Below are 18,494 nucleotides of genomic sequence, written 5' to 3' on the forward strand. Positions count from 1 at the left end.
TTGAGTTTAAAAGTGGAACATTCAGAAGAAAATGCTGTCAGTACTTCATAGAGTTAAGATATGATACTTTTCTGAAGAGATTTTTCATTAGAATTTTCTGCAATGGAAACAGTGGGGAAATCAGCATGGACTGACCTTGCTTAGCCCTGATAAAGCTCCTGAGTTGTAAATACTTAAAAAAGTGTTTACAAGGGATATTATATCTAATGGCCAGAACAAACATAAGAAGATTTCCATTATTTCCAAAGATATCTTTCATCCATCCTATCCCTCTATCCACCCATATTTGCCCCAAATTGGCCTCAGACAAGAAATGAAATAGGTTTCTTACTGATACATATTTTTTTATCCTGCCAGACACTATCATATATTTGACAACAGGATTAGATGAAATCTTTTTGAAATTTTGGGGCTTATCTGATTTTAGTGGGTAATGGAAGTTTAAGGAGTATGACTCAATAGCCTCCCATGCTGTAGACTCAGCTGTGGTGATGTGAAACATTAATGTTCTTAATTGAGCTACCCAGTAATACCACAGCACGTAAGGGCACTGTAACCCTCCCCCATCATATGGCAAAAAAAGAGAGACAAACCTAGTCTAGTCATTTTCTTTATTCTAGAAAAAAAGTCTGGTATAGGTGGCAATGGAATATTCTGGAATAAATATAACAGTTTACCGGAGAATACTCATCTCGAGTATGTTGAGTCTACCATTTAGGGAGACTGGAAGACCCAACCATCTCTCAACTGTTTTTGACATATATGCCATATTCTGACTGTAGTTAGAATTCACAACATCTATCAATTTAGAAACAATCTGAATTCCTAAATAAGTGAAGGTGTTCACTGCTCTGAAATGCCGAACATGTTTCCAAGTTAAGAGTTATTTTTTTTATAACCCGATATAGAGCCAAATTGTTTTTTTAAGATCTAAAAGAGTTGGGATTTTTCCATAATTCTAAGAAAAATAATGATTCCCATAAAGCTCTGACTGGTGAGAAGGCCAGGTAACAGTTGTTGTATGCAGTCTCTCCCATCTCAGCTGCTGAAGCTTCAGTATTAAATTGAGACAGTTTCAAAACCAGTTCAAAGAACATTTCATTAGGTTTAAATACTCAGTCTTTAAATTTAAACACCAATTTCCCAACTAAAAATGAAATGGAAATGAAAATTATAAAGCTAAAAATATGAGAACCCAAACAATAACTTTTGGAATTAAACCATGTTTAAGGCCTTGATTTTAAACAGTGTAAAGCACTTTTTCAGGACTTGCTGAGTTACACTGCAGGAGACTAAGAAGGGATACAGTCAAATGAATGAGGAAGGACAGAGAGAGACAAAAAGAGGTAGAGGCTGTGAGTCTGAATGAAATGGTGAAAGGAAAAAGAAAGAAAGGGAGGAAAGGGAGGAAAATAAATGCACTGAGTGAGTAGAGGTGTGCTCTGTATAGAAAATGGACGTATCCAGCTGTCCCTCCCGTCAAGCTCTACCCCAGAAACCCTTCAATCAAACAACTACGATCAAGCCTGACCACTGTAGCATCCCCGGCCGCTTTCATCCGCTCTCATTCATTCATTCATTCATCCATTTTCCTCTCCTCCAGCGCTTTAAGCCTACCAATTATCATCAGTTGCCCCCAGACGGCCTCTGTCCTTGTTCCTGTTTCAGCTGGCCTTTCAAACAGCCCTGCATTAATAAGCCAGTTGTTACAAATAAAAAGGGAGGTGAGCGGTTATTATTCAAAGCCCTCCTACGAGAGAGAGAGGGAGCCCACGTTTCACACCCAGGGAGAGTAAAAGCACAGCCTGCCATTTATGGGGCTGTCCAAGGGCCTGGCATGGGGACTAATAAAGGAGGGAGAGAGGCTGTTATGTTTCAGGATATGAAAAGGGTACAGACTAAATACACCCAAAACCGCTGACTGACAGGAAAAGGTGGATGTACTCAAAGAAACAGCATCCTTCCTACATTCAAAATATTCTTCTTGCACCATGACAGCAGAAGGTTGTTTTTACAAACCTTTTAAACCTGATTTACCACATGTCTGTACGAGCAGGATGTTGTGACATTGCAACAAGATTGAATTGGAAGCCAGTCAGTTTTAATATGCAGATAACACAAGTGTGTTTGTGGAAATGAGCAGCCTCTGGATCATCTAAAGATAGAATGGACTTTACAGTGAGAGAGAGGACATATTGTGTTCAGTGGTTAATTTTTTGCAATGAAAATTATTAGCATATATAGAGAGAGAGAATTTCTAGGATTATTCATCTAAATTCAGCTAAATGAGCAGGTATTTTTTATACTATCATAACAAAGCAACTGACCTTTTCACTGCTCTTTGACAACTATCAACCTGCTGCTCTGCTTGCTTTTGCCTAGGGCTGCCCGATAAATCGAATTTTCATCGTCATCGCGATATGAACATGTGCAATAAACACATCGCAAATGACTGCCTGACATGCCATGAATAAGAAAAATAATTTTGTGTACATGCGCCATGCATGCACCTTGGTCATGCCAACATTTAGCCTATCAGACGGAGCCCTGGATACAAGGGCCAATCAGATGAAGCCCCAGCTAGCCGTTAGCTACCCTGACAAAATTAATCGGCATCAATTTGGTGGTGATTGCCAGGTTATGATGGCTGAGGGAGGAGAGAAAAGCAATGAAAATGTGGTCGGCGAAGACCTTGTGGTGAAAAGAAACAGCACTTCTGCTATATGGACTTATTTTGGATTCAGGAGAGACGACGTGTTACAAACACAGGTACTGTGTAAAACATGCCGAGCATTTGTTTCAACTTCTAGAGGAAACACAACCAACCTCCATCACCACCTGCAATACAACCATATAGACCTACACGAAGTGTCAAAATTTAGAATAACAGTTCACCAAGTACTGTGCTGTGGTACAATTTTGAGGTACTTTACTTAAGTATTTCCTTTTCCTGCTACTTTATAATTCCACTACATTTATTTGATAACTCACCACTTACCGGTGACTTTGCTGGTTTTGATTATTCAGTGCTTATGACTATGACTATGACTCCTGACGTGTAATCAATCAGATATTGCTGTGGGCGGGACATTGTGTGAGACCACAGCCTGGTGTCCACAGATGAAGAAAGAATACCTTACCAGAGCCAATGTACTGCATGTTTTAAATAATACATGTTATTAGCAGTAGGACACAAACACTGATCCAGATAATCAGATTTGTTGAATACTGGCCCAAATAATAAGCCAGGATGGAACTCGGTCTATCCCTAAAACACACCCAGCGTGTTAATGTGACACAGTTGCTGACACAGTGTTTAGGGAACCCGTTTGATTAAGAGCTTTGAGATTGTAGATGGTATGTTGAAATATCTAACCTTTGTGGGTAAGTTTATGTTGGAATCATGCGACTAATGTATGCACAAGATAACGTGTGTGCGTGTTTTGGTCATTTACCTGCACACTTGAAGCTCTGAGCAGTGAGGCCCTTCTCCACAGCCAGACAGGTGAGAATACTGAGAAAACTGGTGGTGACTGACTGCCGCTTGGCTCTCTGGGCCTCCCGCTGTCTCCTCTCCCTGGATGGTTTTGATCGCAACAGCACTCCCTGGAGGAGGCCTGGAGCGCCTTCTCCCGATTCTCCCCCTTCTTCTTGAGCAGGTCTTTGCGCTTCAACTACCTCCCGCAGAGCCTCCACCCATTCCTGGGCCTTGAGCTGATCGTCCGCCCGAAGTCTGAGCACCTCTTTGGGGAAAACTGCCTGGAAGCAGTCCCCTCTATCTGTCCGTGTCTCTCCGTTTTCTGGTTCCTGGTCGTGCTGCACGGCTAGGCAGGAGGCCAATGAGTACTGGAGGACAGGCTGGGAGACAGGCCCTCGGCCCTCAGTGGGGAAGGCCCGGAGAGCAGATCTGGTCAGGACGAAGGTGAAGGCCAGCCAGTTGTTTTGATCCACCAGCTGATGGAGCAGGCCTGCTTTAAGGACGTCCTGGGAGTGCTGGGTGAACAGTGGCAGGGTTGTGGGTCTGCTCAGGACACCAGAATCCAGCGGTGTCGGCTCTGCTGAGGCGGGGATGTCGCTCTCACCATCAGGTCGGGTGTCAAGCCCCGATGGAGACGGCGAAGAGGAGGGTGACATGGGTGCAGGAAACTTGGCGACCTGTTGGTTTTCCACTCCGGTCTTCCGCTGGCGGTTCTCCTGCCTCACAGGTCTGGCTGCCTGCACCTTCTCCCACATCAGCCGTCTCCACTCCATGGCTTCCCATTGGCTTCCTGCCCTCAGCTGTAGACGCGTGCTGTTGAAAAACAAAGCCTGGAGCGTGCGTTGATCGACGGGTTGAGTGATCTGACCTGGCTGGCTGCACGGTGCTGGTGAGATGACACTCTGGCAGTGTGACAGAGAGTAGGCAGTGCCCAGCTGGCGGTTGGCACTGCTGTCCAGAGTGTACAGCCGGAGCTCACAGGGAGTCAGCTCGACATGGCAGGGCGTCCAGCGACCCCGGGGCCCCTCACGCTGCTCCATCTGACCCTGCTTCACCACATTGCTGCTGCTGCTGCTTTTATCAGCTGGAAAACGATACAGAGGAGGGAAAATGAGTGTGAGTGGAGTCTGAGTTCTTGATAACAAGCTGTTTTATTCTTAATAAATAACTTCCCTCTGATGCAAGTCAGCTGATCTTCAGTGGGCACAAATAACAGGTCTGACACTATCATTTCTTTAATATGTGCCTGTTGTGACTATTCTGATACTAATACCTTGCCACTGGATCCATGTGACTGTTAAATAGACGTGCCAGACAGTTTATTATCTAAAAAGTATTTGAACCACTGTGGTTCAGACACAGCTGCAGAATTTGATGTCTGGCAAGGTGGATTCTTGTACGATCTCTCAAATCCAGCTGCCCTGTAAAATGGGAGGAGTACTGAAAAATATCAAACATTCACCCCCTGCAGGCTGGCTCGTTGGCTCAATACAGTTTGTACCTTAATCCTTCATGGATGTTGGCAGCTGCAGTTTTGAGATGTTTCAGTAACTGGTAATGGTGTTTTTCACACACATGGAGTACTTATATAACTTATATTACTAAGTACTATTACTATGACTTCATATTATTTTTGAAGCAATCCTTCTAAACAATATAATGTATCTTCTGATGTTTTCTTGATGCAGAAATCTCAAAGGGAAACTCATAACAAATGTCATATTCAGGTTAATTGTTATATTTTCATTTACATTGCTTAAATGAGCCACTGAAGAAATGTACACGACAGCAAAGGGAACAACAGATTCCTCTCTATTTAGGTCTGTCGTGGAGAAGTGTTTGGAATAGGGGGTGTTGCTTATAACCGGTAACGACAATAACTGTGATAGTCTAAAAATGTAATCTTGATATCGTGTTAATAATAGACATGTGATTATCATGTAAAGAACCCAGCGCCTCTTAAACTAGCTAGTGTGCGGCAAGGATCTGGTCTGTGGCTGCTATTTATTGATTTCATGTCAATGAAATTTACAGTTCCATAGACTTGACACTCTCCACCTCCCTTCACTCACATAATGAATGTTATTCATTTGTTTATTGTGTGTTTTGTCGGTTGTTGTTTTGCTTTTTTCAAAGTAAAGGTTGAATTTGACTAAGAGCATTCTTTCCAAAAATGTCTGTATATATTGCAAAAATATGATTGGCATGAATTATCTTGGCCACAATAACTGTCCAGTGAAAATACAATATCATGTCAGCCCGAGTTTGGAAGATATGGATCAATGTTAGAGTGTACATAATGCTGCACAGGCAGTGTAAAAAATGTCTATGGTTGTTTTTATGCCGTCTGCCATGACTCAGGGTCTCCATTAGAATCCATTGTAACGGCTGTTAATCCAAGCTGAGAACAGCCATCCTGCGACACATGAAGGAGCAGGACTCAAGCTTTTTCAATCAAGTAAGTGACATTTTTGGACATGCATTTTTTATCTTTTTGGGTGGCTCACACACACAAGGTCTATTATGTGAGGCTAATCAGAGGCTGGGGGGGAGTATTTTCCTAAGAGATCCTACACGGGTGTTTCTTGTCACCAAGACAGGAAGAAACAGTATTGTTACAGAGGCCACTCAGCAAAATGTCCCACTTTCCTAATCTTAACGTCAGCGGAACAATCTCTTCACTGTCTGCTGCTCAGGAGGTTTGTTTCACCCTCATTTATGTCTGTCCTAGTCTGTTCTTGTGATATAATGTGTCTTTTCTTCTTGATTAAGGAGGGTTTACGCTCATGTAGACAACAAGAATGACCTCTGCTGGAGCAACCATACCTAAAAATAACAGGTCAGATGCCAGCCAGCAGCAACTCCAGCAGCTATTGTATTTACAAAATGCTTAATACACTGGTGGGGGTAAACGGTGAGGGTAACACTAATTATAACAAATCTTTCTTGATGGATACCGGGTTTTTGGGGCCCATACATAAATACATTTTGAGATAGATATGCTGATTTTAAAATGTTTCACATTTGTGCAATAAACTTGACCTCAAAGAAAGCAACACATATACAAGATACAATTACAGCTTCATCGATCTCAAAGGTTCCTATTGTGTTACAATCTCAACCAACCCTCCAATGAAAAGAGGAAGGAGAGTACAAGTGTACAGTCCGGCATGAAACTGCTGAAAAACTGCTGAATGTTGTGGACTTAAGATGGGTCAGCAAAAATGACTGTGACTTTTTCTGTGAGCTATCCACAAGTGATTTAACATGTCAAAATACATCTCAAATAAGTATAAATAAATTCTCTTATAATGGGAAAGGTTGTTTTTATATATACTATTATTTAGAAAGTAATTCTTCTAGCCTGGACATCTAAATGTAAAATAAAAAGCTTTGCAGCATAGTATCCTTCATATATAAATGTCTTGTAATTGGTAGGCAGGTTTACTTAAAAATAACAACAATCACCTCCTCCAAAGCCCTAAGCAATCCCCACCATCTGATTTAATTGTGAACCCCCACAGCAGCAGTCTAATTGGCAGATATTGCATTTTGTTTCTTTAACATGCTAAATGAGTCAAGGAGGGAAAAGGCAAAGCTTAATCCTTCACAGCTCCAGTTAAAAACGCTGTTGAGTCAAGTGCCTCATCAATCTTATCAAAACGGCGGCATACGTGGTGTCACTCTAGGTCTCAGACTTTGCATGTTAACAAACCTTTTTGCCAAAAGGAACAAATGAAAATGCAAATAAGTTGGGCTGGAGTCAGGTCTGGCTGATTGGCAGTCTTCACGCTTGGGAGAGTCGAAATGAGAATTAGGCATTGTGGCGGGGAAAACTGCTCTGTTCAATTAGCCTTCATCTACACCTGGTAGGTTTTGACATCACACTCTAGTGATAGTCTAACATACACATACAGGCCTTCAACTAGAATTAACACTTTTCTCTCAGCGCTGCGAAGTAGCTATACAGCACCGCCAATCATAATATTACGTGCCCTTTTCCAAATCTAACAGACTCCCACCACTTCCTGGATACCACACCACATATAGACTGCAGATGATAAAGCAGGAAAAGGCCCCTGCAGCCACACACAGGTACAGTACATTTTCATTCTGTAATGTAGCACTTGTAGTCCATCAAACAGCTAGAGACTTCAAAACATATTCTGTAGACCAACTTCACTGAATAAGCTGTTAATTCCCCTGGTTGGGTAATGCCAGAACTAGGGGGGGAAAGGATGTGTGTCATGTCATGAATGACGTGCTTCAGTGCGTTCAGATACATCAGGAATCGAAACATAGGGGAAGTATGAACACACAGTCAGCACAAAGATGCAAATCAACATTAACAGAAGCATATTGATTCAGCGCAGCGCAAACTATGATAAAGATGCAACCTTAACCAGAACAAATTCTACTGAGTTTCATTATTGAAGGGAGGCAGAAGCGGAAAAAAAACAAAAAACAGACAGGCCGACTGAAAACAACTGAAACTGCTTTGGACAACTATGTTAGATGTGACCACACTTAATTGAGTGCACTCGTACTGTACTTTGTGAAACATGTACATTCGCTGCTTGCATATTTGTCAGTAATCAACATGGACCAGAAAGAATGCAGTGGTCAAACTTGCTAAATACAGTTGGAAGAAAAACAAAAGGAACAATTTATGCTTCTTTGTTACCATAACACCATAGACCATTTCTAAAGTATTCTGTAGCACAAGACTCGATGATAATGAAAAAAAAACTATCTGTCATCCTGCTGAAGTACCTCTTTACACACAGCACACCTGCAGCCAAAAAGTCTGACCACAGCTACTGTAGGTAAATGTCATACAAAGTCAGCTCATCTTTGGTAACCATTTTCTTTGTTGTTGTTTTCTTTATGACATTTTTAATACTACCTATTTTTTTTTTGGTCTTTAAAAGACATGAATATGCCACAGTGACCAGGACCCAAAGGTGACATCTTCCAAATGCTTTACTTCAGAACTTAATTCCAAAACACAGACATTCAGTTCACAATAAAATAGAGAAAAAGCAGCAAATACTTAACAAATACTTAATACTTAAATACTAATTTTAGTAGCTTGAACCAGCACATATTAGGCGATTATGTATGATAAATGACTTAAACAACTGCTCATTTAGCAGTATTTTTTGGTCGTTAATATTTTGTTGATTAACCAATTGTTTATCTAAGAGTTGGCTGTGGCTCTGGAGGTAGAGTAGGTATTGAACCCCAAAATAGCTCCAGATGGTTGTTCCTTCAGTGTGTGAGTGAGTGTGAATGGCTGAGAATACAAATACAGTGCGGTGCTTTGGATAGAAAGCACTGTGTTGCTCCTGATGTGTAGGCCGGCACCTTGCATTTTGAATGGTTGGTAGGCTAGAAAAGCATTAAATACAGTTCATTTATCATTTCCATTTAACATTAGTGAATGTTAAATCATACAGTATTTTTTCTTCCATATAGAAACCGGAGGGTATAGAGCTGGTCCAGTGTTCCACGGCCAGGACGGAAACCGCATTGTTCCTCCTGGATCCGAGGTTCGACTATCGGCCGAATTCTCCTCTCCAGTACCCTGGAATAGACTTTCCCGGGGAGGCTGAGGAGTGTGATCCCCCGATAGTTGGAACACACCCTCCGGTCCCCCTTTTTAAATAGGGGGACCACCACCCCGGTCTGCCAGTCCAGAGGCACTGTCCCCGACTGCCACGCGATGCTGCAGAGACGTGTCAGCCAAGACAGCCCCACAACATCCAGAGACTTGAGGTACTCAGGGCGGATCTCATCCACCCCCGGTGCTTTGCCACTGAGGAGCTTACGGACTACCTCAGTGACTTCGGCTTGGGTGATGGATGGGTCAACCTCTGAGTCCCCAGCCTCTGCTTCCTCTATGGAAGGCGTGTCAGCGGGATTGAGGAGATCCTCGAAGTATTCCTTCCACCGCCCGACGATGTCCCCAGTCGAGGTCAACAGCTCCCCACCTCCACTGTAAACAGTGTTGGTGGAGGACTGCTTCCCCCTCCTGAGGCGCCGGATGGTTTGCCAGAATTTCTTCGAGGCCGACCGGTAGTCCTCCTCCATGGCCTCCCCGAACTCTTCCCAGACCCGAGTTTTTGCTTCCGAGACTGCCCGTGCTGCCGCACGCTTGGCCTGCCGGTACCCGTCAGCTGCCTCAGGAGTCCCCCGGGCCAGCCAGGCCCGGTAGGACTCCTTCTTCAGCTTGACAGCAACCCTTACTTCCGGGGTCCACCACCGGGTTCGGGGATTGCCGCCGCGACAGGCACCGGAGACCTTACGGCCACAGCTCCGGACAGCCGCGTCAACAATGGAGGTGGAGAACATGGTCCATTCGGACTCAATGTCCCCAGCCTCCCTCGGGATCTGGTCAAAGCTCTCCCGGAGGTGGGAGTTAAAGATCTCCCTGGCAGAGGGTTCTGCCAGACGTTCCCAGCAGACCCTCACGATACGTTTGGGTCTGCCAGGTCTGTCCAGCTTCCTCCCCCGCCAGCGGATCCAACTCACCACCAGGTGGTGATCAGTTGACAGCTCAGCCCCTCTCTTCACCCGAGTGTCCAAGACATACGGCCGGAGGTCAGATGACACGACCACAAAGTCGATCATTGATCTCCGGCCTAGGGTGTCCTGGTGCCACGTGCACATATGGACACCCTTATGCTTGAACATGGTGTTTGTTATGGACAAACTGTGACTAGCACAGAAGTCCAGTAACAAAGCACCACTCGGGTTCAGATCGGGGAGGCCGTTCCTCCCAATCACTCCCCTCCAGGTAACACTGTCATCGCCCACGTGGGCGTTGAAGTCCCCCAGGAGAACGACGGAGTCCCCGGTTGGAGCACTCTCCAGTACCCCTCCCCAGTACCCCTCCCAGGGACTCCAAGAAGGCCGGGTACTCTGCACCGCTGTTCGGCCCATAAGCCGAGACAACGGTGAGAGCCCTATCCCCGACCCGAAGGCGCAGGGAAACGACCCTCTCGTTCACCGGGGAGAACTCCAACACATGGCGGCTGAGCTGGGGGGCTATAAGCAAGCCCACACCAGCTCGCCGCCTCTCGCCGCGGGCAACTCCAGAGTAGAAGAGAGTCCAGCCTCTCTCAAGGAGTTGGGTTCCAGAGCCCAGGCTGTGCGTGGAGGTGAGCCCGACTATTTCTAGCCGGTACCGCTCAACCTCCCGCACCAGGGTGCTCGAGGGTTCATGGGAGTTTGCCCAACCAGTCCACATGTGTTTTGTGGACTTGGAGAAGGCATTCGACCGTGTCCCTCGTGGCATACTGTGGGGGGTGCTCCGGGAGTACGGGGTCGGGGGCCCTCTATTAAGGGCCGTACGGTCCCTGTACTGCCGGAGCAGGAGCTTGGTTCGCATTGCCGGCAGTAAGTCAGACCTGTTCCCAGTACATGTTGGACTCCGGCAGGGCTGCCCTTTGTCACCGGTTCTGTTCATTACTTTTATGGACAGAATTTCTAGGCGCAGCCACGGGCCGGAGGGGATCTGGTTCGGGAGCCAATGGATCTCATCTCTGCTTTTCGCGGATGATGTGGTCTTGTTGGCTCCTTCGAGCCGGGACCTCCAGCATGTCCTGGGGCGGTTTGCAGCCGAGTGCGAAGCGGCTGGGATGAGAATCAGCACCTCCAAATCCGAGGCCATGGTTCTCGACCGGAAAAAGGTGGCCTGCTCCCTCCAGGTGGGAGGAGAGTTCCTGCCTCAAGTGGAGGAGTTTAAGTATCTTGGGGTCTTGTTCACGAGTGAGGGAAGGATGGAGCGTGAGATTGACAGACGGATCGGTGCAGCGGCCGCAGTAATGCGGTCTTTGTATCGGTCCGTCGTGGTGAAGAGAGAGCTGAGCCGAAAGGCGAAGCTCTCGATTTACCAGTCAATCTACGTTCCGACCCTCACCTATGACCATGAACTTTGGGTCATGACCGAAAGAATAAGATCCCGGATACAAGCGGCCGAAATGAGTTTCCTCCGCAGGGTGGCAGGGCGCTCCCTTAGAGATAGGGTGAAGAGCTCTGTCACCCGGGAGGAGCTCAGAGTAGAGCCGCTGCTCCTCCACATCGAGAGGAGCCAGCTGAGGTGGCTCGGGCATCTGTTTCGGATGCCCCCGGGACGCCTCCCTCGGGAGGTGTTCCTGGCATGTCCCTCCGGGAGGAGACCCCGAGGAAGACCCAGGACACGCTGGTGTGACTATGTCGCCCAGCTGGCCTGGGAACGCCTTGGGGTCCTCCCGGAAGAGCTGGAGGCAGTATCCGGGGAGAGGGAGGTCTGGGTGTCCCTGCTCAGGCAGCTGCCCCCGCGACCCGGCCCCGGATAAGCGGATGAAAATGGATGGATGGATGGATATAGAAACCGGTTCAGAGGTCTAGTACCAGCTGATTATATGTAAAAGTTTCAGTGGTTCTGTAATTCTGCTGCGAACATGGTGCATTACCAAATTTGTTTGTTTGTTTACAAGCCTAAGGTGTCATTACTCTCTGTGAGTGTGAGTGGACCGTTTGTTGTGCATTGAAACATCCCTGTCACAAATGGGAAGGCAACCAGGCAAAAAATATTAAATGTGAATGAAGAGACATAGCGAGGCCGAGCTAATTCACTCTGCCTTCTCCTTATTACCGCCCTTCTCTTCCTACTTCTTTGCTTTCAATACACGCCAAGCCAAACTAAATAGCCTGATGCCTTTTCACACATATGCTAATACTAAATAATCCTGCAAGTATCAGGGGGCGGGTAATTGGGTTGCTTCTTCTCTCGCCTCATTTGAGTCCATTTGCTGACAGGATTACAGGCTATTATCCCTCAGGATCCCTTAGGATCTCCTTAGGCCTTCAGATGGCCAAAACACACAAACAAATGGCGTGTGTGTGTGTGTGTGTGTGTGTGTGTGTGCGCGTGTGTGTGTGTGTGTGTGTGTGTGTGTGTGTGTGTGTGTGTGTGTGTGTGTGTGTGTGTGTGTGTGTGCGCCTGAAGATTGACTGTCATAGCACAGCTGTGTCATTTCAACTTATTATCATCTTCTATCATTATTGCGTGCTCTGAGGATGCTTCAACGTAAGTACAGCATATGGCCTGGGCTGCCGGATAAATAGTGCAGGACTTCTGTTCTCCAAAAGACTCTCAAAGGCTGAGAAAGCTTTCCAGTGAATGGACAGTCAATACCAGGGCACAGAAGGAGGAGGTGTGCATGTTCCTAACAGGTAGGGACTGGAAGAATTACTTCAAATTTAATGAGTTGGTTACCAGAGGGCTTGACATCGTCTTTCATGAGTCTAAGCAACGATGGCCCTCATTCCAGAAATGCCCAATTAGGCAAATCTAATGCGATTAAAGGCAGATCAGAAAGCATATATTTTTCTACTTAGTTTTAATGATAGCCGCAGATCTGTGGTGGTGTTGATATATCTGCCACTCACACTTCTGTCATCACATCAATACAATGGTATTTTTGCATCAAATAAACATTTTGAAAAGTCTACAGCATCAAAGTCTTTACTGAAACGGTGTCCCAGTTTCATTAGACAATCCGAAGTGAAGATAACACACAACAATGATGTTATAATCCAATATTTCCAGGACAAAGTACTACTTTTTTTAAAACCCTGCCACAAAGGCTAAGTACAAACGGAGAAATTCAGATTATAGCTACAGTCTTGATCAGAAGTTTACATACACATACATGTATATCATGGCAGTCTTCAGTGCCAATAAAGAACATTCAATGAAGTAAGGTTCAATGATTAATTAGGTCTCCTGAATATGTGACAAAATCTGCCTGGTTAAAAATTTACATACAGTAATTTAAAGGATCAATTTAGGTAATTTTCGACTATTGTGTCAATCAAATCAAATATTTTTCTGGGCCCATTTTAATGGGGCTTGTTAGATACAACCATTCGTATCAGCCACAAACACTACAAGTCTAAGGAGCTCAGCATTGATCTGAAAAAGAAGGTTAGTGATTTGAACAAGTGAGGAAAATAACTAGGAGCCATTTCAAAGCAGTTATAGGTCCCAAGATCAGTTGTAAAAATAGTTGTTAAGTATAAAGTGCATGGCACAGTTGTGTCAGAGACACGATCAGGAGGAAACACAAGCTGTCACCTGCTGCTGCTGACCTGCTGGTCAGGATGGTCAAGAATCAACCAGAAGAAGTCTGCAATGAATTAGAAGCTGTGGGAAGATAGGTGTCAGTGTCCATCGTCAAGTGTGTTTTGCATCACTGTGAGATGAGAGGCCATGCAAAAAGAAGCCTTTGCTCCAGACACAGCACCTTCTTCTGTCAAGAAGAGCGAAAAATTCAGCCAGAGGACTACCGGAAGCTTCTGGATGGCTATCAAAAAGCATCTAATTGAGTTGAAAATGACCGAGGGACATTCAACCAAATATCAGACCAGGCAGATTTAGTCGCATTTTCAGAAGACCTATAACAAATTCACTATTGTACCAAACTTCAAGAATGTTTTCGTGACAAAGTAGTATGTGTTGCACTAATTCCATCACAGAAAAATGAGAGCTGTAGAAATCAGGAAATCATGTTCTTTAAGTGTGTGTAGACGTTTCACCTCAACTGTATATAAGCAAAAGCAAACAATGTGCAAATGTAAAAACAAAATGTGAATTCGCCATGTAAAACATCTATGTCACCAGTTACTTTACTTTCATAATAAATTGTTGATGATTTTTAATAAATCATTTACACAAAAGAATTAAGGATTACTCAATGACCATCCAAATTTCCCAGAGCCAAATGGAAATCTGCAAATTGCTTGTTTTGTCAAGTCAAACCAAGCCAATTTTATGTATATAGTCCAATCTCACAAATCTTAGTTCTTTCTTTTACCTGGTCCACTATCCATAATGTACAGAATAGCAAAAATGATTAATTGCGTAATCGCCTGAAAGATTCTACATCATTTCACACAGAGACTCACACCGAGGATGTCAACTCACCCTCCTGCTGGTGGTTGAAGATCATGTTCTTCAGCGTGTTGCAATCCACAGTTGGCAGACCATTGTCTGTGTATGCAGATGGCCGATAGTTGACGTCTGACCTGGACCGGTTGTGTCCCTTCTTGAAGACGGAGTTAGATGAGGAGTTGGCGGCGTGGTTGGTGCACTCCTTGGTATGGGCTGCCAGGTCGTTGGTGGACCGTGCTCGGCTTCTCTTGCCGTGCCTCAGGCCCATACCGAGCCCCAACACGCTGAAGTTGTCAGCCCAGGCAAGGCCTAGGGGCCCCACCTCTGGCTGCTCTCCAGCCAGTAGGCTCCACACACCACTAGAGCTCAGTTTTCCTAGTGCAGCACTGGAAACCTCCTGCAGCTGCTTGGGTTGCCTGGTGGGCTGGAGGGTCCCTGTCGGAGCCTGGCTCGGACCTTGGCCTTGCATCCCATCCATGCAGTGGATAAAGTCTTCGGTGGCCTCAAGAGCCGGACTGATGTCACCCACCATGTCAAGCTGCTCAAGACCCTCCATGGCTGGGCCTTCTCGTGAACTACAAGCCTCACAACTAGATGGTTTTCAAAAATTGGGGCAAAAACCTAGTTAGAAGAATCCACATTTCCACCAAGCCAAACTAGCTGGTCAAATACAGGTCTTCAAAGTATGACGACAAGCCAGGAACAGGTAGAAGATCCAAGATGCCTGCAGTCTTCACAACCTGCAGCCTCCTTTGAATGGAGTGCCTCCAGCTCTGGAGGGGATGTCCGCTACTTCTTAGGGGGAAGGTTACTGCGGCTTAATGCCAGGGCTGAACAGAACAGGCAGCCCAGAAACAAGCCAATTTGTGTGGCAAACTATGTCCCTCAGCTCAAACTGAGATGAGGGACTGAGGGGATGGAGACAAAGTCTGACGTTGAGTCAAAATGAACCATCGACTTCATATGTGTTCTCTTCTGGTCTGCCAGGTGGCTGTGAGGTCATCAGGTGGAGTGAGTTTGTGGCTTCACTGTGACAAAGAATAGAGAGAAACAGGAAATAGTAAAGAGGAAGCAGGCAGAGCAAACACATAGAATGGAAACACAGCTGACAGCAAGAATGCTGTGATTCATTTACATATAAAAACAGACCCACTCCACACAATTTCTTACAATTTACATATAAGCTTTGGCAAGAGAAAGGTTCGGATAAAGAAGGGCTTCTTTATCCGAACTAGTTTAACAACTTTAAGCAACAAACCACCTACGAACCTTCAGTATCTTCATCAGATTTCTTCGACAGGTTTCTCCTCAGAAAACAGAAACGATCATCCTCCCTCACATGTCCTGATGAAATAATACTCCACTTCCTCCTCTGCTGCTTATCACTTGACTGAGTAGACAGAGAGGAAGCAGGCCTGGGTGGGGTTCCCATCCATCTGCTTGTCTCTTCTGACTCTCTCCACTCCTCTCTCTCTCCCTCTCTCTCTCTCTGTCTGTCTCTCTTTCCTTTCTCTTTCTATATCTCCGTCTTTGTCATGTCTGCTTTCTCACCCTCATTGATTTTCTACCCCTCACCAGCTCAGCCTCTTTTACTTTTCTCCATATATGAATTATTTAAAGACCATTGCATCACTGCAATTCAATTTCCAGTGAGGTTGAGCGATACACTGAATATTTACAATTTATCAATGACAGTTTGTTGAAGATAGAAAGGAGGACATTATCATATATATATCCCTGTTGTCTTTAAGGATTTCATTGTGGCATTTATTAACTTAAATGCATTATACTTCCACAAGTAGGGCCATACAGTCCAGGACTGCATATTACCAGGACATTTACTGCTGGTAAACAGAAGCAACATTACATGGAAACTGCCCTAACCAATTTTTTCAATTTTGAAAAAATGCATTTAGTCATTTTGACAATTTCAGTCAGTCAACTCATATCTAAAATCAACTCAAATGTCTTAAATCAATAAACAAACACAACATTTAAAAGTGGAAATAAGGTAGAAATTGCTCTAATAAATGACATATCGTTATCAATGCAGTTCGTTTATCTGTGTCATGACAATAAAGTGGAGTCAAACATTTCCCAATTAGTTGCGTTGGTTGAAAAAAAAACACAAGGGTAGCAGATTTGCTGAGACATCAACTGCAGTACGGGTCGCTGAAACTGACTCATTTATATTGTCTTTTTAACATGACATCATCTGCCTAAGGATACAGCACTGGTCTGATCTAACTGGGCATCTTCAGCAGAGATAGTCATCAAGATAGTTAGTCATCGAGCTTCCCACAGAACTCCTGTTAATTCACACATGCTGTCCAGCAAATACAGCCAATATTAGTTGGAAAGGCACAGATAGCAATACTCACACTCAAAATGAAATGAAAGTCTGTCTAAAATATGGGACAGCCAAATTAACAAACGTCAATACATTAACTACTGATTTGATTGACTCTGTCCGGTAAATACTATCCGAAGACCAAATACCTCAATACTAATTTTGCAACACTATTGTAGGGACGACTGTTGACTGTACTTAAAAAAAAATAATGATGAGATTTTGATAAATAAAGTTCACCAATGTAAATATAATGACTTAAAGGCAAGAATTACAGTAGAGCAATCAAATACATTTAGAAAATGACTTCCATTTACTGTCGACTCACAATGTAATAATATCCAAAATATAAGTCTCACTCATTGCGCTCATATCCAAATAACAATACTTATTTTACATACTGTCAAGCCCTACAACAAAATGTATTTTCAGTTAATGTGAGAGCTTTACAGTATCTTTATCAAACTAAAATAATGACTTTTACTTATAGGGAAGAAGGGAACAAGAAAAGGTGGGTTTAAAAAAGAAGAGGTACCACTCCTGTATCATTTGTCCCTAAATTCACAACAAATAATGATCAAATTGTGTCTTTAATGCTTTCCCGGTCTCATATTCAGGTTGAAGCTGCTTGAAGTTTTGAACTCTACTCAACAATTATAATTGTTGTAATTCTGTAATTCTAAACGTCTCACCTGACAGGTGTTGAAAATGCAGTCAGCAAACTGGAAAAGCGCCAATGACATGCAAGTCCATCAGCTTTGTTCTTATGGTCTTTTTCTCCTTAACAATACACCCTCATTTCTTCTGGTTTATTTGTTAATTGCTGCTGAACACCTTTTATCCATCCTACATTGGCACACAGCTTACTTATCAATGTGCACACACTATACCGTTTAAATTGCTACTTCATACGTTTGTGTGTTAAAATGTATTTATATCTTGACTTACTATGCTGTTTTCACACACCTGTACAATTTTTACAATGTTTTTTATGTTCTGTATCTGTTTTCGTCTCCTGGTTCTGAGAACAAACTTGAACGTCACCAACCTCAAAATGTAATCAAAACTATTAAAATATACAGTAACAGCTTACATGAAGACGCTAGTTAGCTCATTTAATCTTACAGTAACTGCTTAAGTGGCGTTACGAAACCATACTGATTAAGTTGGGGTTAGGGGAATGAAATGAAGACATGAGAGACCACAGCCTTAGCCTCAGTGCTGTTGTTTGTGTTGGCTTCAGCTCCTTTATCCACAAACACAGTCAGCATCTCAGCAGTAAACACTGACAGAGGTGAAGCCACGGTCAGCCTTTCAGCTAGCAACATTAACATACCACGCAAGCTAGATCGCCAACAAGTCTTGTTTGTCACGACACACACACCGTACATGGCTACATATGTAAAGTCGATTAACTATTCTGAAAGCCAACTGAACAGGGCCTGTTTTTAGCCACAGCTGATGAGAGCTAGCTAGCTAGCAGCTATCGCTAGCCCTTCTCCATCCTTAAGCAATGTCTCTTCCGGACCAGATAAAACTGTTTGCTCCTTAAAGACACAACGATCATGTATCAGTGGACCTGTATGGGGATTGTCTGGTGGCGAAACTGGCGTCATTCTAAAGCTGGAAAACATAAATCGAGACTCACCTTACTGTGTTTACCACTATGTCATTTTGACAGTCCGTCAGTGATAAAGTCCCCTGAGTGCAACCGAGGCTACCGG

The 18,494-nt window shown here is 44.2% G+C and overlaps 1 protein-coding gene across 2 annotated transcripts in view; it reads right to left on the reverse strand.

Annotated features, from left to right (window-relative positions):
* Positions 1 to 18,494, reverse strand: part of plekhm3 (pleckstrin homology domain containing, family M, member 3) — a 55,967-nt gene extending 37,473 nt beyond the window's left edge. The window contains exons 1-3 of one of the 2 annotated variants that reach the window (XM_030428872.1): positions 18,419 to 18,494; positions 14,454 to 15,448; positions 3,456 to 4,562 (exon numbers count right to left, since the gene is read on the reverse strand). In XM_030428872.1, coding sequence (XP_030284732.1) covers positions 3,456 to 4,562; positions 14,454 to 14,976 — 1,630 coding nt within the window. In that variant the 5' untranslated portion in view covers positions 14,977 to 15,448; positions 18,419 to 18,494. The other variant, XM_030428873.1, reaches the window with a different exon arrangement.

This window comes from Sparus aurata, chromosome 9, assembly GCF_900880675.1.
Source record: "Sparus aurata chromosome 9, fSpaAur1.1, whole genome shotgun sequence".
In the NCBI taxonomy this organism is placed as follows: domain Eukaryota; kingdom Metazoa; phylum Chordata; class Actinopteri; order Spariformes; family Sparidae; genus Sparus; species Sparus aurata.